We start from the raw sequence: 22,055 nt of genomic DNA, 5'->3' as shown, positions 1-22,055 counted from the left end.
GGGAGATCACAGGGTCACGGAATTGTCAGGGTTTGAAGGGACCTCTGGAGACCACTGAGTCCGACCCCCTGCCAAGGCAGGGTCGCCTAGAGCAGATCACTCAGGAAGGAACACATCCCATGTCCAGGTGGATTTGCAATGTCTCTGGAAAGGAAGACTCCACAACATCCCTGGGCAGCCTGTTCCAGTCCTCTGACACTCCATGCAAAGAAATTCTACCTCATGTTGAGGTGGAACTTCCTTTGTTTTAGTTTATGGCCACTGCTCCTTGCCCTGTCGCTGGGCATCATCCTCTTGGCACCCACCTTTGAGATATTTATTTGCACTAGGGAGATCCCCTCTGACTTTTCTCTAGATTAAACGGGCCCAGCTCCCACAGCCTTTATTCAGGAGAGAGACACTCCAATCCCTTAATCATCTCTGTTGCCCTCCACAAGGTTCTGTCCAACACCGCCGTGTCCCTCCTGCACTGAGGAGCCCGGAGCTGGACACAGCACTCCACCTGTGGCCTCACCAGGGCTGAGCAGAGGGGCAAGATCACCTCCTCGACCTGCTGGCCACAGGTTGTGCTGGATACAGCCCAGGGTACCACCACCGGCCCTCCCGGCCGCCACAACAGCATCCCGGATTTCCCAGACCGGGCTCCCTGGCACGGGCACCGCCACAGACACGACACACAGACACAGATACACAGACACGGGAACGGGAGCACCGCCGGCTCCGCCCCCGGGCGGTGCAGCCCTGCCGGCCCTGCCCCGCGGGCCCGGCCCCGCGCCCCGGACGCGGTTGTGGCGGCGGAAGGGGCGGGGCGGGGCGCGGCGGGCCCGGCGCGATGTTCCTGACGGCGGCGGCCCGTGAGTGGCGCGGGCGCGGCGGGGCCGGGCGACGGCGGCCGCGGGGGCGGCTGTGGGGGCGGGCGGGCGGCCCCGGCGGCGCGACCTTCGTGACCCCTCCCGTCCCTTCCCCGCCCTTCCCCGCCCTTCCCCTCACTTCGGCCGCGGGGCCTCCCAGCGTGCCCCGGCGGAACCAGTGTGACCTAAACGAACCAACGAACCTTGCACAGGCACAATATACATAACCTCATAGCCTTCTTCTTCTTTTTTTTTTTTTTTTTTTTTGTGATTTTTGTAATTTTAGTGGGGGTTTGAACTCGTGCTGCAGATTTATGATTACTTTAAATTCAGAGAGGTGACAGAAAAACAATTCCGGCTGTTTGATGCTGTGCTGTGGGTTAGCTGAGCGAGCCCCCAGGCAGGCCCGTGGGAAGGTCGGGCTCAGCTGAGAAGGGCTCCCGGCTCTGCGCCTGTGGCCGTGCGGACCCTTGGGCTGGCACCACAGCAGGAACCGAAACCCCAGTGGGTGGAAACAAACCCGGGAGACTGCAGTTTCCATCAGCAGTGCTCCTCACACCTGTCTTAACTTCACATTCACCCAGAGAGTTCATACTGGGCTCTGAGGCTGAAAGCTTCCTGAGAACATCTGGAGCGTGCAGCAAGTGCAGCCTGTCATGCTGGGCACTGCATTTGCACAGACACTTAAAAAGGTGACATGATGGCAGAAAGAGCTGACAGCACGTGGCAGAATGAGTGGTGCTTTATCGTGACAGTAAATCTCTTTGCACTATCTCTCTGGGGCTTTAGCAAAGTCAGGCCACAGAACACACCTAATCTTTGTATGTTGCATTTAAAGGAAACAAGCTAAAATGGTAACTGTTTCTTCTGTTTTTCTCTTCTCATGCTGAAAAAAAAACCCCAAACCAGTGGCCAAGAGCAAATCTAAGTAAGTGGTGGTTTTCCTCACCAGTTTTTGATTACTTTTATGTTGTATCTTTACAAAATGTTAAGCCTCTCTAGATTTTTTTTAATATACCTGAGAGAATTCCAGTCCTTTAGTCTGGCTACATCCTCTTAGCCATTCTGTATGTGTGTCTTCTTACAGGTAAGTACAGAATGGTGTGAAACTCTCCCATGGGTTCTGAACTTGCAGGAAAGGCAGGTTTTGTCCTATTTTGGCTGTTGCATTGAGCTCAGCAGTAATCTCCAAAGTGCCCTGCATGGGGGGAGCACACCTCTGTGCTCTGTGATTAGAGAGGTTGTAAATTATCCAAGTATTTTTCCTGTTCACCTGTCATACCTTTTTAGCTGAAGAGAGTAAGCTAAGGTACAGTGTGGGTCTTTGTTGTCTGTGGTGTTGACTTTGGGCAGGTGCTGTGAAGCTTTGCCATAGGCAGAGTGCAGAAATCTTCCTGGGCTGAGCATATTCCTGAGTTTGGATGTGAGGAATGGATGGGGTGCAGTCAGTGCTCTGGGCATGTCAGTTTGCTCTGTTGTCCAGCTCAGCAGAGATGTTAGTGGGCTCTGGAAGGAAATAAGTCACAGTCCTCTGACCTGTGTTAAGGATTGGAAAGAAAGGAATATGTGCTTTGAGCACACCAGTGCTCTTACAGTGTGGGCACAAGGAAACAAGGTCATGTGGAGAAACTGACTTGCATCCAAAATGTTCTTTATAAGAAAATTAGCTAGACAAATCCAAGAGGCTAAACTTGTACATTTATGTGGACACATTCCTATTTTCCCTTCCCAGAAGTTGCATTCTGTATGAGTGTATTATACTTGATACCACACAGGCCTGGGATCTATGGCCTTTGGTACATTTTCTAAGTTTTTTTAAGAATCTGCCCCCAGCAGAGCCAGTACCAACCACTTGCCACATTTGAGCAGATTCTTCTGTTACAGAATTTCTACACAATTGTCAGGCTTTTAAATTAAGAAAGCACTTCCCAGGTATGTGCCTGACAGAGACCAGTTTGACATCTCATTGTTCTACTGTTATCTGTTCAAAAAACAAACACAGCAAACCAAGAGGTTTCTGCAAGGTAAAAAAGTAGCTTTTTAAAATGGTGTTACTAATGTTAATGTAGGGATTTCTACCACACACTCCCTTTCATTTTTTATCCCGATGTTTCTTCCTGTTCTTTTACAGTCCCATATGCACTCCAGGAATATGTTCTTATGTTATTTATCCTCCTCCACTCCCCTTGGGTTTCTTCCTGCCCTGACAGCTTTCTAGTGTTTTCTGCCTCTGCTCCTTGTTACATTCCTTCACATGGGAGTAATTTTTTTGAGCAAGGTGTATTGTTTGGAATGGGCTTGGCCTCAGATGTGTGGTGCACAAGAATTTGAAGGCCTGGCCACACTGATGCCACTGATGCCCCCAGAAAGGGGAAACTGCCCAGACATTTTGAGGAAGTGAGTGAGATATAGGGGAAGGAGTCTTTGTGGTTACTGAAGCTTCACAGCACACCTGCAGTAGTGTATAGGAGAGGACAGCAACGAGGGATAATCCCAAGAATATGATCGGTCAGTTGTCTGCAGGAATCCAGTGTCTTTCTCTTTATTTTGAGCTCAATAGTAAATTAGATTGCAAAGCTGAAAAGGAAGAGCTTAAGGAAGTAACTGGTCAGAGCTGTACAAGTGAGGAAGAACAGGTTCATTTTGACAGACCATTTTGTGTTAGAAACAGGAAAGTACAGGAAAATGGCAAAATTAACTGAGACGTATCCATCTCTTGATTGAAATGGAAGATGTAGTTTACAGACTGGTTAAAGGGTTTTACATTTATTTTGAAACTGGGAAGTTGCTTGGATCTTGGCATACTTCCAGACTGGGGGTGTGGAGCAGCTTCCTCAGTCTCCTGCTCCTGGGACACCGCAGCTGCTGCCAGCCTGCCCCGCAAACCGAGAGCCCTCCAGTGGGGAAGGGGGTTCCCGTGGCTGGGTTAATAACAAGTTTTGTATCTCTAGCAGGATGGTACCAAGAGGTTCTGCTTCTCCTTTCGCATGCCTCTTGTGCCAGCCTATCTGCTTAGCTTCCTCTCTGCATGAGGAAGTGATAGTCTGTGATACAGTGTTATCTACACCCTGAACATCTTTAACTACCATCATCCTTCCTCTCTTGCCCTTAGCTTTTAAGCCTTAGTGACTCGAATGCTCATTTTCCTAATTTCTTTTTGTCTCTCCTGGTTTTATTCCTCCCACCTCGCTGGTTTTGGAGGAGCTACTTCTCTGTAGGCTTGTATCCATGTATATTAAGGATATATCCTTAATATCCTTAAGGAATTACTTACTTAACCTTGTTTCTGGAGCTTATGGTTTAGTGTTTGTCTTTGTTAAAAGTTAAGCATACATAGTTTTGATACTCCCATTCCTGAAGTTGAAATGAAGTGTCTGATGTGATTGTGCCAAAGTGTGTGTGCTGAAAGCTTGTCCACTGGCCCGTGCCCTGGCAGATGTGGTGGGCCCTCACTGAGTGCCTGTGCCCTGACACAGAGACATCCCTTGTGACTTTAGGTACATCCTGGTGAGGATGAAGAGTGCTGCAGAGACAGGCTACTGCTTCAACATCAGGAGACTGCGACTGCAGGAAAAACTGGTCTTGCTGAGATACGATCCCATTGGTAAGGGCTCGAGGAAGAAGTCAGCCTGCTTTGTGTGAGCTTCTCTGACTCTGTGGGAGAAAAGATTTGAATGCAACAGGATTTTTCCCATCTAAGCAGAATATGTCATAACATGTTTCATACTCAAATGACTGTACAGTTGCTGTTCTCCATGACATTCCAGTGGGAAGTAAATGTTACCCTCATTTTACAGATTGTGGCAGTGAAACAAAGTAATGACTTGCCTGACACATCAGAGACTTTGATGACAGCCATGCCACATGTCACTGGCGAAGTCAAGTGACACAGGAGTTCTTTCATTCTGTCTCTTTGTGTGGTTTGCTAGACTGTGCTACCTCCAACAAGCAGGCACAAAGTATGCATCAACAGAAGTGTTCTGTTAAGCTGCCATGGGAGCTCTAGACCAGAAATTTTAACCACTTCTTACAAAATGGACTTTTTCTTCTAAAGAAATAGGCACAGATTCTTCCTATTCCACAAATGATATCACTCTCCAGATGGCAGATAGTGAATTCTTTTATGTTCCCCTGGTCCTTGCAGATTTTCTCAGTTTAAGAATCTGATTTGTTGGACAGGTTATAGCACCTGCCAGTCTTTTGCTCACCCAGCTTTTTGAAATGTCACTAAGGGTTGAAGTTTCTGTTGTTTGCATTAAAAAGCAGAATTTAATGTTAAAAAGCTTAAACCAAATCATATTAGAAATAACATGGTATAGCTAATGCAAAAAAGGCTTATTTAAAGTTGTAGAATATAAGAAATTTATTTACCAGCTCTAAGTAGATAATGCAATGCCAGTTCAATGCTGTGATAATGCATGTGATTCAAGTTTATTTTTTCTTAAAATGTTCTTGTTAGAGGACTACCTTTTCATTCTCAGAGCTAACAGTACAGGAGCTTTGAGAGGTGAGAGATACCACCAGGGAAGCAATATGTAGTTTTCAGAGGTGACAGAGGTTGTGGCTTTCCTTTTGAATTCCACCCAGAAAGGCAAACAGAGATCTCTGGGATTATATTCTTGAATAAGAAAAATCAATTATTGCATTGAAACAGTGTGCAGAGTGATCCTCCAGAGGCTTTGAAACTTTTAGGGAAGTGAAGAAAGAGAAGAACTCAGAACATGTAGTAGGTTGCTGAAGAAAGGTTTGATCTTTGTAGCCTGTAGTAGAACACAAGTGAGAAATTGATGTGAGAAAGTGTTGCATGTGTGAAGGGAAGTAAATTTGAGTCTAGATAACAACTCACATCAGGAATATGTTTGGAAGCATTTTCACTTGGCATGTGTTTTCACCTTATGTTTTATACTTCTTAGAAACCTGGGACATCCACAGAATAAGGCATTTTAGTGAAGTAGTGGCAGAATTGCCCAACTTTCACTGCCTCCCAACTGCAGCAACAGAATCTGTACTATCTGCAGTATTTCTTAAAACGAAACTTTTTTGTGGAAGAAGAGATTTTGTTTTGAGAGATTTGGAGATTTTGTGTGGATTGCTCTTGCAGAGCTTTCAAAGGAACTCATATAATGAACCTAACCAAACTGTTGCTTTTCAGATGGCATTTTAAAGCTTTGCTTTGCTTTATTTTGTAATTTTTGCTTTTTATGAATGTATTGACTATACTTAACCTGCTCTGTTCATGTTTTTTTGCAAACACCTGCATCAGGTGTTGTGGTCACGGCCAGTTTGTGCCTCGCTGAGAGATCCACAGGACAATTGGTTGAGTTCTCAGTCAGTCTGTGAGGCCAACTGGATCGAACTCATCATCTGTAGTTGTTTGGGCTCTGGAGTTGAAGAGTAGTAGAAAGCAGAAAGAACCTATTTTTGTCCCTACATTGAACAGCTGTGACTCAGAATAGTCACACAGAGCAGCTGTTGAGTGTTTTCAGTCACTTGCATTCTGACACTTATTCTCACAGAGATAAAGTGGACATCTTAGGAACTAAAAATTACATGTAAAGTGAAAGCACCACGAAACTCCTTCAGGAGTTGGTTAACAACAATGCTGTGCCAGTCAGTTGCTCCACACTCATTTAAGCAGTGAAGGCAGCCAGGAGAAAAGGAACGTGGGCTGGTTGAATTGAATTTTAACACTTCAGGCTTCTTAACGGATTCTTTTTTCTCTTTTTTTTTTTTTTTTCCTGTAGCAAAACAACGTGTCCTCTTCACAGAGAAGAGAAAAATCCGTTCTGTGTGAACAATGACTGGACTTGATTTATACATGAGACGAGGATGGTCTGGGGGGAGGATGGGGTGAACACTGATTCAGAAATCCAGCAGCATGGGCTGAAAAGAGAGGAAATGAACTGGGATCACCATCTCCTGTGATTTGAAGGCCATTGTGAATAAAACAATGTAGAGAGAGAAAATTCTTAATGTCTGGACATAGATCATCACAGTAACATTTATTTATCTTTTGAGTTATTTTTACAGTGCTCAATTAAAAAAAAATTAAATAGCAAATCCCATTGTCTGTGTTTTCTATTGTGAAAGAGGCTGTACTCTTCAAAGGAACTATTGTTTTATAAAGCAATAAAAATTAACATTTTCCACAGCAGGAATTCAATGGCAGGATTGCAAGTTTTTCTAACCTACCAGCCACAGATGCGACACTAGTGACCACAGGCTGGTGTCATTACTTCGGGGGGTAATGTTGCACCAGCTCCTTCTGAGGAAAGAAGGAATGGGAGCCTAGATGAGTTTTTGGATAAGCTATTAATATGGTTAAAGGCCTGTATTATTTTCAGCCAGGTTAGCAGCACAGATTTTTCATTCTTGGGTTTTTATCAAGCATGAAGAAAACAGACAAGGTAGTTCTCTGATGTTTTTTGTAAGCTTTTTTACCTTAATTAGCTTGCCTGTGTTCAGAGCAATGTGGCTAGAAACATTTTTCAAAGTCCACCTCAGTAGCTGTCCTGTCCTGTTTGCAGTTGGAGGGACCTACCTGAGTGTGGGGAAGCACAGAGTGCAGTGCCACACCTGAGGCACGTGGGCACAGGCAGGCCCAGGCTCTACATACGGGGCTTTGTTGTGAGCCTAACACTGGCCCTGGTGCTTGAGCACCGAAGTTGTAGTCTCAAAGCTAATGCTCTGCTTCATGTGCTGCCATTTCACATCAGCAGTTCTGATAAAATCAAGTACAAATCCTGTCAGGAGCCCAATACCCTGCAGGTGTTTTGCTGTAAACTTCATGTAGTTCAATAAGGCACACTGTGTGGGACAGCCACAGGGCTGTGTGGGGCCAGAGAGACCTGCTGTGCTGTGCTTCAAAGAGCCACCACCCGCACCCCATCTATTGCTGCAGAACAGGAACACAGGATTCCTGAAAGGAGAAGCAAAGAGACTCTGCTGGCCTTTCCAGTCAGCAGAGGAGAACCTCAGTGCAGTCAGGAGAATGATGCTGTCTGGTATGAGATAAAATCAGTACACTGAGCTAGACAATCAATTAGAAAAGGTCCTGAGGCAAGTCCTTCCTGTAAGGATATGAAGATTGTGTCCCCGGTGCCTGGACGCTCACTGATGCGACGCAGTTAGACTTCCTGATCATTTCCTCCATGGATAACTTGGGATAGTAGGCCAGGTAGAAAGCCAGTGCTCCCACAAAACTGTCTCCAGCGCCCTAGAATAAAATAACAAACAAGCTTAAGTGTATTTGCACAGGGAAACAATTCAGATGCCTTTACCGGAAAGACACAAGCTGCAGCACTGATTGCAGGAGTCAGGAAATTGTTCAGGGATTGAGTTCAATACACTTTTCTATACCTAGGAAATTTTGCACAGTTAAACTAATGCCACAATAGTATCCTTGTGCCCAGCTGCTGAGTCAAGGTGCACACTATATTATGGCTTAAAACTTAAAGAAAAAGCAAAGCAAGCATGCCACAGTTCAGCAAGATGTTGTTATGAATACTGCTTTTGAAACTTCCTGTTGCTGGAGTGTCTGATTTTGATTTCTCAACCTTGATGTTTCATTAAAGCTATTTTTCTCCTATTTAACTTCCGTTTTTTATAAAGGTCAGTGGTAGAAGGGGCAGTGAAAAGGGGGAGGAAAAAACAAGCCATGAGGCTTGTGTAAATTCCTAGTTGCAGAGGGATATGTTTTGACACTTTCAGAACTTAGCTGTTGTTAGAAGGATCCCACTGTCATTAAAAACTAGCATTGTATCTGACACAAATCACTTTTATTCCTGGGGCAAGCTTTGCCACCTGTGCTGAGTTTGCCCATGGAGGATGAGGGCAGTGACATTCACTGGGAGCTCTGGCAGCCGTGGCCCTCTTGAGCTACCCATCATTCCCAAGCCATGGCCTGCGTGCCCCGTGGGAGCCCTGGGGAGGCATGGAGCACAACTGTCCCACATGGGCACCAGCCACACCCCAGCTGGCTCTGACCCTTTTGCCCAGATACTGCTGGCTCTGCTCTGGTCAGCAGGGAGTGACAGCTGTTTGCCTCCCAAGCACTTCTTAACAATAACTGTTGTTCAGCTCTTCAGTGCTATGATGAGTCCCCAGCAACTGACAAAATTTAACTTGATTGATGGTCATGTTTAACTTGATTTGCTCATTTCAGTCCACAGTGTTCTTTCCCTCTCCTCCCCTAAAACTCTCTTGATTCTAAGGCCAGACTGATACCAGTTCTTTTTGGTACCATAAAACTGGTCCTAAGGTCCCTTTTTTTAAATCATACTTTTATACCAGTGAAGGCATTAAACTAGACACACGACTATTATCTTATTTCATTCCAGATCCAGCATATGGATGAGAGATTTTGCCTCTGTAGTTGTAATAAATAGGCCCCAAGACTCAGGTGACAAGAGCAAAGAGCCTGGAAAAACTGTCAAAACAGCTCAGCAAAATTTCTAATGGAAGCTAAGACTAGGAAATAATATTCCAGTTTTGGATACTAGTGTTTCTCAGTCTTTTACTCTTACTTGCCTTGAAATCAGCTGCATATGCAATCATTCCAGCAAAACAATGCCACTTCCACAGAAATTTGTTCCTGATGTTGCAAGCAGCTGACAGGGCAGAGCAGCATGGGCACTGCAAGGGACACTAACAGGGGTGAGCATAGGACAGGGGCCCTACCCCAGATCTGGCCTCTCTTGCCCAGCCCTGCCACAGTGGCTGTTTGCATTGGTGTTTCCAGTCAGAAAACTCCCTGCTTAACTCTTGCTTGGCCTGGAGTTTGAATGCTGTCTTCTATCAGGATACAGTGGAGAGCACAGCCTGGCAAATGACAAGTTAATAAGCAAAGCTGAACCCCTGCATGCAGCTGTAGCAGCACCTGTTTCAACAGTTCTGTATTCCTGAACATACCAGGGGCAGGTGAAGGTTTTTATCAATTTCTGTTGGGCCTTTGTCTCCCTTCTGGTTTCCGGAGTGTTCCCACAATGGCAGGTGGAGCAGGAGCAGGTGACTGCTAGTTAAGCATTGCCAGTGTCTTTTGTCTGATGCATAATATAAAAATCTCCATCCCACCTCAGAGTTTGTAATCTAATCACTGCATGATTAATTATTAAAGCTATTTTGGTGCTGTTGTTACAGACAGGAGTAGGATTTCAGCATGCAGATCTGTTCTGCTATAGCTTTAGCAGGAAGAACATTTTTTACAGTGATCACTGGGAAATGGAAGCAGCCAAATATTTTAATGAGTAATACTCAGAATATCTGGTGTCAAATGGCATAAACTGTTACCTGGCAGCAGCATGGAGCAGAATACTGTCTTTTTGGGTTTTTCTTTAATAATTGCTGCACTGTTGGCTACAGGAACAAAAAAACACTAACCACATGTCACCCAGGTCTTAGTCTGTGTGCCAGTGAGATGGAGTGTAAGTTCTCCCTGCAATGTTACTGTGGTTCTGCTCATGGATGATGCTCTGAGGGTGTGAGATGGCTGGGGATCTCCCTTTTAGAGTGGCTGAACAATGATAAATGGCTCTGAAAGAAGAAAAGGGAGAGAACAGCAGACTCCCATCCAGAATAGAAAAAGTCCTCCTAGCATTTTTCTTTTGCCAGAGAAAAGATTACAGGGTGATTGGAGAATATACAGAAGGATTTGATGCCAGTAAACTTTTTCTGAAATCCTCACTTCCCATGCATAGAGCGAAGCAGTCAGTATCTGCAAAGCCCAGCTATCAGAGACCCAAAGGGTATCATAAATTCAGTTGTTGGTAAGTGAATGCTTTGTGAGGGGGGTGTTTTCAGTAGAGGAGCTGCTGCACTGAGAACAGTGTCATGCATCAGAGTGATTATGGATACCCTGCTCAGCCTTGCTTCTGGTCTGTGCAGATGTGACTGGTCAACCACTAAAAGAGCAATGGCACAACAGGTTCAGCTGCAGGGTTAATTGCAGTAAGAACTATTTTTGGCTTACAGAAACAGACCTTCCTTCTTTGGTACTGAGGATTAAACTACATTGGGTTTGGTAGATTCTGAAACGGTTTGCACAGAGCACTAGAAGGAACAGGCTCAGAGTAAAATCAAGATTGCACAAACACTGGAATCACAAATAGTAGACTTATATTTAGCTGTTTCAAAACCTACTCTAAGAAAAATAATTCTAACCAACTTCACCAAAAAAATTAATTTGAAAACGACCAGTAAAGTGCATTGAGAGTGCCCACTGACAAAATATAAATACAGAGTATGTAATATTTCACATTCTTCAGCATTTGATCCGGAAATTCTAATACACTGCAGACTTTGATATAATCCTCATATCCTTGAGTGCCTGGAGACAATTCATTCCATAATTATGAAAGTATAATGTATTTAACCTTTCTTTAAAGCAGGAGATGCTAATTCGTTTGAACTAAAATAAAGAATTGGATTTTAAAATTGTCTGATATGCTGTGGCTCATTCTTAAATACAAATGTCATGGTTTTGACTAATTTTTATGGGTTTGAAGCAGTTTTGTAAACCTATTTATATTCTGTGCCACTAGTCTGTAAGGTCCTTGTTTTCCTGCGTGTCTGGAAAAGGGCATTTTTGTTTCTTACAATCCAGCACTGATTGAGATTGTGTGACTCTAGAGAAGAGAAAACCCATGAAAACACTTCTATTTATACCTTAGCTTTTGTTAGTCCTGATTTGTCAGAAGCTGGTTCACAACTTTAGTATAACTATTTTTATATCATGCTGCCCCGAGAAGCTTTTTAAGGAAACTGCTTTGTAAGTGGAAACTATATTGTTCAACAGCCTTTCCAGCATGTAAAGCCTTTTCCAATCCATCATGCACAGACTACTAGGATGAATTTCACTTTTACAATAAGATGACTTGCTCACCAAAAAAATTTGGAGGCCAAGAGGCCAAAAGTTACAGTTCACAGAGAGGCTGCAGTTGCACTGCCTCGTTCCAGGGCAATCTTTTGCTCAGCCTTTGCCCTCCCAGCCTGTCCTCCTGGGCAAGAGCAACAGCAGCTATGGAAGAGCATGAGAGGATTCTGGCTCCTGAAACCTGACATTGTTAGTGAACCTCAGAAAACTTTTCTCAGGTGATTTTTAAGAAGTTACAGTCCTTGTGCAGTCTGGCTATTCAGAGGGATTCATTCCATTAAATACATTTTAAGAGCATGTTACCAAGGGCTAAAGAAATGCCTGAAAAGCCTGTTGTACAGCAGTACAAGAGAAATGCTTTGCCTGTAATGATGAAGTGAATAAATCAAAACATCAATCCAAAAGCTGCCAAAAAGTGCCTCATGATGCAGAACCAGTAACATTGCTCACAATGATGGTTATAGCCTCCAAAGAGCATTCACAGAAGTGCACAAATAAACAAAGCCTGAGGATTGTGCTGATTTAGTGCAGCCTACATCCATGGCAATGCAGAGATGCCCACCTCTGTCGGAGGAACTGGGCCTTGAAGAATTCCTGTTGTATTTATAGAGCTCCACAACTGTGTGGTACTGGATTATGCTGAGGATGTTATCACTCTGTCACATCTGCTCAACATTCCTTGCTGTACCTCTGCCTACTCTGTACCCAAACTGCAAATTAGCCCCGTGTAACACAAAAATAGCTGTCAGCAAAGGCACTCACTATCCATTATCCACTGCTCACAAGTGGGAAAAGCCTATGTCTCCTTACAAGAATCCCTGGGCTGTGCTTTGGTGAAAGGTTACTAGTGGAACTGGAGGAACATTTACAGCCTTTGGATATATCCAGATAGTCTTGTGCCATTTGGGTCTGTGTCTCATCTAGGGGATGATTTCAGCTGAAATGCTCAGGGAATAACATTTCCTTTGATGACAGTGTGTGGTGGGGGTGACCCTGGATGGGTACCAGGTGCCCACCAAAGCTACTCTGCCACTGCCCTGTTCAGTTGAACAAGGTAGAGAAAATAGAGCAAAAGGCTTGTGGACTGGAATAAGGGCAGGCAGCAAACACCATCACAGGCAAAAGAGACCTGACTTAGGGAAATTACCTTATCAGATCAGAGTAGAATAATGAGAAATAAAAGCAAATCTTAAAACACCTTCCCCCATCCTCTATTCTTCCCAAGTTTATTTTCACTTCCATTTTGTCTACCTCTGCCTCCCACAGCAGTGCAGTATAAGAGTGGATGGGCATTGTGGCCAGTTCACCACATGGTTTCTCTGCTGCTCCTTCCTCCTCAGGGGGAAGATTCCTCACACTCTTCCCCTGCTCCTGCATGGGGTCCCTGCCACAGGAGACAGTCCTCCATGAGATTCTCCATGGAATATGAGTCCTTCCCACAGGCTACAGTACTTCACAAACTGCTCCAGCATGGGGTCCCCTCCCCATGGTTCAGTCCTTCGGGAACAGGCTGCTCCAGTGTGGGTCCCTCAGGGGGTCACGAGTTCTGTCAGCAAATCTGTTACAGCACGGCCTCCTCTCTCCACGGGTCCTGCTAGGACCTGCTCCTGCACAGGCTTCCCATGGGTCACAGTCTCCTTTGGGCATTCACCCGCTCCAGTGTGGGGCTCCTCCACAGGCTGCAGGTGGATCTCCATGGGCTGCAGGGGAATCTCAGCTCCAGAGCCTGAGCACCTCCTGCCCTTCCTTCTGCACTGACCATGGTGTCTGCACCACTGCTTCTGTCACATCTTCTCTCCCCCTCTCCAGCTGTTGTTGCACAGCACTATTTTTACCCCCTCTTAAGGGATAAAACTGCATTATCCCAGAGGCACTACCACCTTCACTGAAGGGCTCAGCCTTGGCCAGTGGTGAATCCCTCTTGGAGCATTGGCTCTGTCAGACATGGGGGAAGCTTCCAGCAGCTTTCCAGAGAAGCCTTCTTGTAGGCCCCCACTACCAAAACCTTGCCATGAAAACCCCACTCACAGTGGCTGGATTGGTTATGCAGCTTTTGGATTTTTATGATTTCCTTCTTCCTGAAAGAACCCATGTTTATCCTCTATGTGATGGAGAATGATTTATTTCTGGAAATGTTCCTGGCTGGTTTTGGCTTTTTTTTAATACTTCTGCATTTATTTGCCTGTGGAATACTTTTAAAAATTATTTTCTGGGAGGTTAATGTTTTCCTCCCCACATATTTCCTCATGTTTCACTGGAAAGATATTTTGGCACTTTAAATCAAGACAACCTTTAAATTAAACTAACTCCACTATCTTGAAACTCTCCTGAAATGAAACTGATTTGACTATCTTCAAACTGTTTCCTAAAATCAAGGGCTAACAAGGATGATTACTCCCACAGTGTCTGGGGTTGCTAATCCTGTGTGGAAGCACTGCTGTCTTTGTAGGGCACCCTGCAGATACCGGTGTGCCTCTGCACAGCTGTGCTTAAAGGAGGAGACCTATCGTCACAAACCCCTAAAACATGAAATATTTGAAAATGACAAAGTGATTTTCCACTAACACAGTTATTCCTGTATCTTTGCATGGAATTTTGAGCCAGAACAAAGGGGGAGGAAGTCCTTAACTGGGAACTACCAAATTTAGCAATAAGAACCAAATGAACTTGAATCAAATAGCAGGGCTTGCCTGGCTAGGTCTAAGTTAGGGTTTTGGTACTGACTAGATAGCACTGCAAAGCTACTTGGGTTGAAAATAAAGGAGAAGAACTAGGAAAAGCACACTGTGCCCCAGAGCTTTAGGGTCTGGATCTCCAACTCTATTACTTAATCTGTCCTCTGGTAACTGAGTATTTTTGCAGTCTTGTCACAAAGAAAGAATAGATGTTACCCTAAGCCAAAGGAAAATATATAGAGAGAATCATGGCAGTGGTGCTTGTCTCTTCCTTTCTTCTTCCCCTCTGCCTTCCCCACAAGCCCCTCCAATGCTGTCTGATGTGGTTTGCACACTCCAGGCAAAGTCATGGGGAACTGTTCAGATGCTGCCCCACGGTAGCTCCTTCCTCCCAGGCATGTGCAGAATGGCTGAGCTCAGCCAGTGTTTAACAACGGCAGGAGGTGTAAGCTAACACATTTTAATTTGCATTCCCTGTAGGTTGACAGTGCACTCTTAATTCCAGTGATTCAGACTGCAGTTTCATAATAGGCTTAAGCCAATCCATGGTTATGCTACTGCTGAAAGGCTCAGTCCCCACTCATGTTTTTATCCTTGTCTCATGTTCCCACGCCCTCCCCTACATCAGATTTAGCACTTGTGTGGCCAAGCAGCCAGGCAGATCAGCTCTGTGATCCTTCTGACGACTGGGCCAGCCAGCACTGAGCAAGAAACAATAGTTTCCACCCAGATCAGCAAGTTGCTGTATTACCACATGATAGCTAGTCCACAGCAAAGGAGAAAGAGGTTAGAAACACTCCTTTCAGCAGGATCTTGGATCAGCTTGAGCCAACTGTGAAACCTCACCCTCAGTCAACAACAGGCAGTTCATTAACTCAGCTGTGTATCCAAGCCTTAATACTCTGGCTCCTTGTTCACACAGGGAAAGCTGCCTGTTCCACTCTTCCCCCCATACCCTGTGGGCTGGGTCTGGAGGAATGAGGGAATGATCACGCTTCCTTTCTGCATCTTTACCAGACTGTTCTGGGAAGCTGTGGGAAGGAGCAATCCCTGACTTTCTTGCATTTAGGTTGTGAGGAACTGGCACAGCCTTGAACGGGGAAAGTTTCTTACTCACTTACTCAAGCTGAACAAGGCCATCCTATCATCTGGTCCTTCACATGTCCTGAGAACTTAAAAGGTAACTAAACCACACCCAGTGTAGACTATCAGTTGGGAAACATCAAAACCAAAGCATACCACACAATGCTTCACATCAGCCATCAGGAATTTTTACCCACTTCCTGACAGATTTCCTGATGGGTCATTAACAGTGATTAATCAGCCTGACCGTTAACCCCCTGCATTCCTGAGAGATTAATCTCAATACAAGGCCTCCTGCAAGCAATTTCTTTCCTTTCTGAAACATCCTACTACATTAAGTTATGCACTGTTTCTAAAAAGATCAGTGACAAGCATTACAGATGCATGAATTCCCCTGAAATGTTTGGTTTGTGGTGAATATTGGAAATAAAACATACAACGTTCACAACTCTGCAATTTTTAATTTGTATGTCATCTGAAAAGCACAGATGAAAGTATCTGCTTTACATTTCAAAGCCCATATACAGCATCAACTTTGAAGGCAGGTAATAGTGCTCTCATTTCACATGATGGGAAATTAACCCAACTTAAGATCAAGGATGTTAAGAACACCCACTTTGAGACATCCGTAGGCTGAATCCAAAGCTCCAGATCTTTCATGGGCTAGCAGGAATCACATGAGCTACCCATCCTTCAAAAGTGAGGCACAGCTTGGGAACACTAAAACTGAGATATGTAAAACAATTAAGTGGACTTCCACAGCTCCACTGGACTCTCAATCAGGATAAGAACAGAGGAGCTCCCATCTCACTGTTTACAAGAAAAATACTGCAAGGTGTCTGTGAGATGATGGCTTTCTCTTAGAGCACACTGAGAAGTCTGGGAAAGATCACTGGAGAGCTACATTCTCCTATTATCTCCTGGATAACAATATTCCAGTATGCTGCACAGCACTGGGGAACAAAGTTATTCTGTGTAGTAGACTGTTAGTCTAACCCCAGAAAGCCAACAGTGTTCACTCACAGGGAGCACTCTGTTTTCTGAATCATCGAAACAATTCAGTGTGATGGTGCTCATATAAACTCCTTTCAACTCCAGATAGCATTTATGAGAGTGACAAATTTATTTCTTTCTTACACAATGGAGTAAGAGCACGGAACCAGGAACTCCATATACCACTCTGAAAACAACGGATCCGTGTTGCTGAACCTGTGACATTCCTGTCACTACCAGGGAAATAGATATTTTGGTATGGAATTTTTCAATTTGGGATACACTTCTGTGTAAATCTTCTGTTTAAGATTAAGTTCACTTTTGCCTTCATTATCTGCTTCTTCCCTGGTTCCACACTTGAGCTTTGATCTGTGACCTCCTTTCATTTGATCTGGAAGTTCATACCACACACAGAAACTCAGAAAGAGCAGAAGAAACTCTCCACACATTTCCCCCCACCCTGCAGTGCATATAAAAAATGTATGAAATACAAAATGCAGTACTGGAAAATTCTCATTACATTTCATCTGAACACAAAACTCTCCAGTGGCACTCTTGCGAAGTTATAAACCACAATGTGTCAACAACAGGGAAGCACGCAGACATCACCACTAATAGACAGAAGATGGACTTTCAGTCGCACATTCTACAGGAGCTGTATCCTTTCCCAAAATTTGAACTTGCACAGAATCAAGAGTCGTGGTTGAAGCCTGGTGCTAAATATAGTACAGCTCCTCAGAAGGTTGATTTGTACTTCTCAAACTGGTTTATCAAGCCTCAACAACATGCAGCTACTCTCCTACTCTAATCAAAAGCTTCACTTATCTCATTTCCTTGAGCAGTACTTCACTCCTTTCATTATTCATGTCACACTTGTGCCAAATTGTGCTTTCGTCCCAACAAAGCTCATGCTTCTGTGTTAATTCACAAATATCATTTAATGATGAAATGAAACTACAGCCAAAGCTCTGCCCAAAATACATCACGGTGTTTTGATAGTACACCGGAAATTCTGGCAGTGAGTTTCCCTCCCCAACCAGGAGACAACTGGCCAAATTGTCACTAACTGTGTCAGCCAGCGTCACATATGAGGCTGACATGGCTTCAGGACCCCATAATCCAACAGTTAAATAAGAAGAAGGGAATATCTGTGCTGGACAATTTTACTAGCCACATGTGGGTTTTTTCTCTCAGACTGAAAATGCCAAAGGACTCTTAGTGATCCCATCTAATCTGATGAGAAGCACTCGGAATGACACAACTGCCATCTCGCCTGGAATTGATCAAAAAAACATTCTTTTTTTTGCACGAAAGCTCCATATGCTCGAGTGCCTCTTTCAAAACCACAGCATCTAGCCTTTGTTGGCTGGCCACTGCTTCTGCCTACCTCTGAACTACACATCCTGGAAGGGAAGAAAAACCACCAAACTTCAGGAGGTTTTTTGTCTGAGCTCTCCCCAGCTTTGTCCCCTTGCCAGCTCCCTGCATTCTTTTTCCAACTGAATTTGTGTAATCGTTTCGATGACTACCCAAGCTGTATCTCCTCTCCTGAATTTCAGTTAGATTAACTTACAAGCCAGAACTGCTGTTCTGCTCAACAGGATTGCTCTCTGCTACCCACTCATTCTCTTGTCCTTAACCTGTGGGGCAGGAGTGCAGAAAATAGGGCTCCCACACCTTACTCATGGTCTTCAGCAGCAGGTGACCACCAAGGTACTGCTTCTGACAGAAAGACATTCTCTGTGAGATTTCCTGTAAAACAGATCTTTCCAAGCAACACACTGCCTTCTTAATGATTTCAGTAAAAAAATCACAGGTACCAGCAATGAGGCACAAGCTTCCAGAGAATTTCCTCACGTTTTCCTTATATTTCTGTATCTCTTTGTGCTTTGAAATGAATAAAACAAATACTCCTTATAGACATTTGGGCAGCTGACAAACATCACAGCTAGAATTTGGGAATCTGCTTTTCTACAGATGACTTTCTCTACAACAGCTGGGTTTATATCTCTATGTCTACCTTTAAGCATACAGACATTAAAAAAACCCTGAGAAAAGTGGCAAAATCAGTGCACTCAACTGTAAACTTGCTATTAAAGACATTCCTATAGGTTACTGCTATAAATCACCAAAACTTACAGTTTTAGTTTCCTTTAATTTCTCTAATGAAAGTTGTAAAATATATTCTGTCTGTGGGACAGACTACTAAAGATTAACTCTTTTGGTCTTGATAAGAAATATAACTTCTGGCATTTTCTGCAGTTACAATTTGCAAAAGCAAGAAGCCTGATTTCCCCACTATTCTCATTTCTCTCTTCTTGTTCTTTTGAAAACCCAATTATGCAATATCACCAATCTAACTCAAACCTTTCTGGTTTCTGTAGTGACGAAAATTACTTGGCATTGAAAACCCTGTTGGGTGAAATCCTGAAATCTGATATTGTTCAATATCATTGTTACTGCATTTCAGGGCAACTAGGCTGGTAAGGGGCTCCAGAGCCAGATTTGCCTTCCCTCTCTCACCACAGCCAGAACTGATGTGAAGAAATTGTGAAGAGTAAGTTATGTTCCACAATAGCCTGGATGATACTTGGTTCTGCAGAGAACAGTTTTAAAGAAGAAAGGGAGGCATATAACATTGGTTAGCTAACCATGAAGAGGAAAAAAATGATGAGGGGTTTGGCCAAGAATATGCTGCACTATTACACAGAGGATTGCATTTGCAGCTTCCTACAGCTCAGGCCAGAAAAAGATACTTGGGAAGGTGACGCTCTGGATGTGCCAGAAGTGCCAGCTTCCACTAGCTATTTTTAACTGCAGGAATTGCATTAGAAAGGATGACTGCACACAGTTGGTCTTCCTTCCTCTTCATCCTTTCTGCAACTCAGATAACCCAGAGTGCTAGCTACCATTACAACTGGCACTCCTCATGTGCACTGGCAGCCCAGGATCTGCTCCAGCACAGGGTGAGCTACATAAAAGGACTGAGCATCTTCTTGGAGGAGATCTTGAGCTGGACTCATCATAAAGTCAAGAGGAGAAGAGCAGATAATAAAAGGGATGCAGCATGTTTTGCTGTAATGTTTTTGACTTGTGTTGCACTCCATGGTTAGCCCAAGAGAAGCAATCTAAGTAATTTCCTGCTCTGCTCTCAACCTGCATAAATTATACCATTGTTTCATTTATTAAAGCATCCCAGAAGTGAAATGGCACAAAGATATTTCAGAACTCAGCCTCTCTAGACCTCATCCGAATGTATTCTCAGGTGCAGATGCTGGATGTGGCATCATTCCCATGTTCTCCCACAGAGAAAACACTCGAGTTGCTACACATACACTGCCAGCATCCCTGCCTTTCTATGTCCAGAACAATAATCCACTGGGTTAATTTCCAAAGTGGAATGTGTCTCAGTATGCCAGTGGTGGAGCCAAAGCACCTGCTCTCATAGCATACTTCCATAAACTCCCTACAGCCTCTTCAAGAAGCATCCAATGCAAAGCAATTCCGCATTGCTAGGTACTTTCTCCTTTATGTGGATATTTAAAATGATATCCAGTTCTAAAAATGAAATAGCTGATAACCTGACAAAAATTTTCCTCCAGTTCCTATTTTTTTTAAGATGAGCATAGAGAACAAGTCATGGTTAAACAAGAGAAACTGGTTCATTTGCCACTGAAGAGCCAGTGTCTGCATATTTTGTTCCCTATCTACAAAACAGCATTCTGAATAGTACTTTCCTTCTGTTGTAAATAATGTAAGGTGCTTAGCAACTTTTTGTGTATGTATATGTGTATATGGAATAAAGCTGTAGGACACAATGGGACACAATGCCATGACTTGTCACTGATCATGTGTAGCAAAACTAAACAACTCTTGGTATCACTAATGTAGTTTTACTGAGTTTTTTGTTGCCTGGCACACTACAATCTTAGAAGGGGCTTAAAAACTAAATATTGGCTTTAATCTTCTTTTTATAAAATGTCTTCATTAAGTACCCCTTGTAATTTAATGCAATTTGTGGCAAATGCTAATACTGCTTTGGGCCCACTTCTCCCTGTCAGCTGTATCTCTGTTAAATTATGCATTTCCATCTGGAAAGAAACTGTACAGGACTGTAGGCTCTCTTCCACTTAGAGTCAGGAATGGAAAGGGATTTAATTAGATGCTCCGTGGTTGAGAAAAGGACTAGAGCATGGGTGGTCCATGGAATCTTCCACTGGAAAACAAGACTGCAAATTGTTCTGTACAAGCCTGCTTCTGTTTGCTCATTTTGTTTACATTGTTTGTTCTTCCAGATTAAAATAGACAGTTACTAGGCAGATAAACAGTGTTTCCTTCCATGACAATGTTGTCCAGAAGTTAAGAGAGCAGCATGGGACAATATATGCCTGTGCTTCATTTTTGGCTCATCACTCCAACTCCCTATATAACTTGGAGCAGAACAATTTTAGCCTGTGCTTCAGTGCACCCAGTCACCAATATTTTTGTTCCACTTTTCCAATTTGTATATAAGGGGGATAATATAGCTTTCTGCTCTCCAAGGGGAAAGAGGGTGCATCCAGCTTGCTGCACATTTTCTCAGTTGACTGCCAATGCAGAGGGATGCCACTCTTGCAATCCCTCCTGTCACTGGATATCTGTATTCCCTTAGGCCACTGACCAAGCCTTAACAGACTGAAGTGTCATTGGAAGGCCTGAATCAGAAACAGAAACCCATGAGGAACTAAGCAAGTCCCATCTAGACTTCACTGTGAGTCAACTCACATGCAGTCATTTCAGTCATGTGCCCTTTCACAGTTCAGCTGAACTTCAAACATAATAGATGCAGCTTTATTTAGGCTTACAGTGCTGATCACTGATTGGAGGGCCTGGCAGATTAACTGACTCCTCATGGTTTTTCTGTTCCAAAATTCAATGGATTCCATATTTGTAAAAAAGGCAATCCAGAAGGCTAAGTCAGAAAGTGGGCTATGACTGGAACTAAACATGTTTAATAACCTATTTGGGCTGCATGTTAAAGAAAGGAAGCTATTATGCTCTCGTTTTGTGGGATGTTAATGGGAACTCTGAGCATAATTATTCTGTGTTGGTGTGTCTGAATAAACTCCACTGAATAATAAGATGTTTGCCCAGTAGTAACTTCTCTTTCCTTGAAAATTAGAGGGAAGATAGGAAAAAGGAAAAAAAAAGAAGAAGACTTGAAAAAGAAAAAAAGAGAAAAAAAGAGAAAAAAGAGAAAAGAAAACAAAAAAGAAGAAGAAAAAGCAAAAGAAAAAGAAAAACTGAAAAACTGAAAAAGAAAAAGAACTGAAAAAGAAAAAATAAAACAAAAAGGAAGGAAAAGGAAAGAAAAAGAAGAAAGAAAAAGAAAAAGGAAAAGAAAAAGAAAAAAGAAAGAAAAAAGAAAAAAAGAAAAAGAAAAAGAAAAGAAAAAGAAAAAGAAAAAGAAAAAGAAAAAGAAAAAGAAAAAGAAAAGGAAAAAGAAAAAGGAAAGGAAAAGGAAAAAGAAAAGGAAAAAGTGAAAAAGAAAAAAGAAAAGATACATTTTAGGGTTAAGGAAAAAAAGAAAATAGAAAACCACAA

At 43.4% G+C, this 22,055-nt stretch overlaps 2 protein-coding genes across 5 annotated transcripts in view; one reads left to right on the top strand and one right to left on the bottom strand.

The window, feature by feature from the left end:
* The first annotated feature begins 770 nt into the window (after positions 1-770).
* MRPL33 (mitochondrial ribosomal protein L33) lies at positions 771-6,911 on the top strand. The gene is made up of 4 exons (XM_030236361.2): positions 771-854; positions 1,761-1,779; positions 4,349-4,455; positions 6,596-6,911. Exons 1-4 carry the CDS (start codon positions 833-835, stop codon positions 6,643-6,645), a joined length of 198 nt encoding a protein of 65 aa, XP_030092221.1. The 5' UTR covers positions 771-832; the 3' UTR covers positions 6,646-6,911.
* RBKS (ribokinase) overlaps positions 6,835-22,055 on the bottom strand; it is a 73,628-nt gene continuing 58,407 nt past the window's right edge. For all 4 annotated transcript variants that reach the window (XM_050972708.1, XM_050972709.1, XM_050972707.1 and 1 more), the window contains one exon: positions 6,835-8,067. In XM_050972708.1, the coding sequence (XP_050828665.1) occupies positions 7,894-8,067 (174 nt within the window). In that variant the 3' untranslated portion in view covers positions 6,835-7,893. The remainder of the gene's footprint in view (positions 8,068-22,055) is intronic.

Source organism: Serinus canaria, chromosome 3 (assembly GCF_022539315.1).
Source record: "Serinus canaria isolate serCan28SL12 chromosome 3, serCan2020, whole genome shotgun sequence".
Classification (NCBI taxonomy): domain Eukaryota; kingdom Metazoa; phylum Chordata; class Aves; order Passeriformes; family Fringillidae; genus Serinus; species Serinus canaria.
This window is presented reverse-complemented; position numbering and strand designations above follow the sequence as displayed.

Excerpts from the sequence above, each read along its gene's own strand:
- MRPL33 (XM_030236361.2), top strand. The coding sequence starts at position 833 with ATGTTCCTGACGGCGGCGGCCC. Across the intron at positions 4,456-6,595 it reads GCTGAGATACGATCCCATTG|CAAAACAACGTGTCCTCTTC; the intron begins GTAAGGGCTCGA and ends TTTTTCCTGTAG.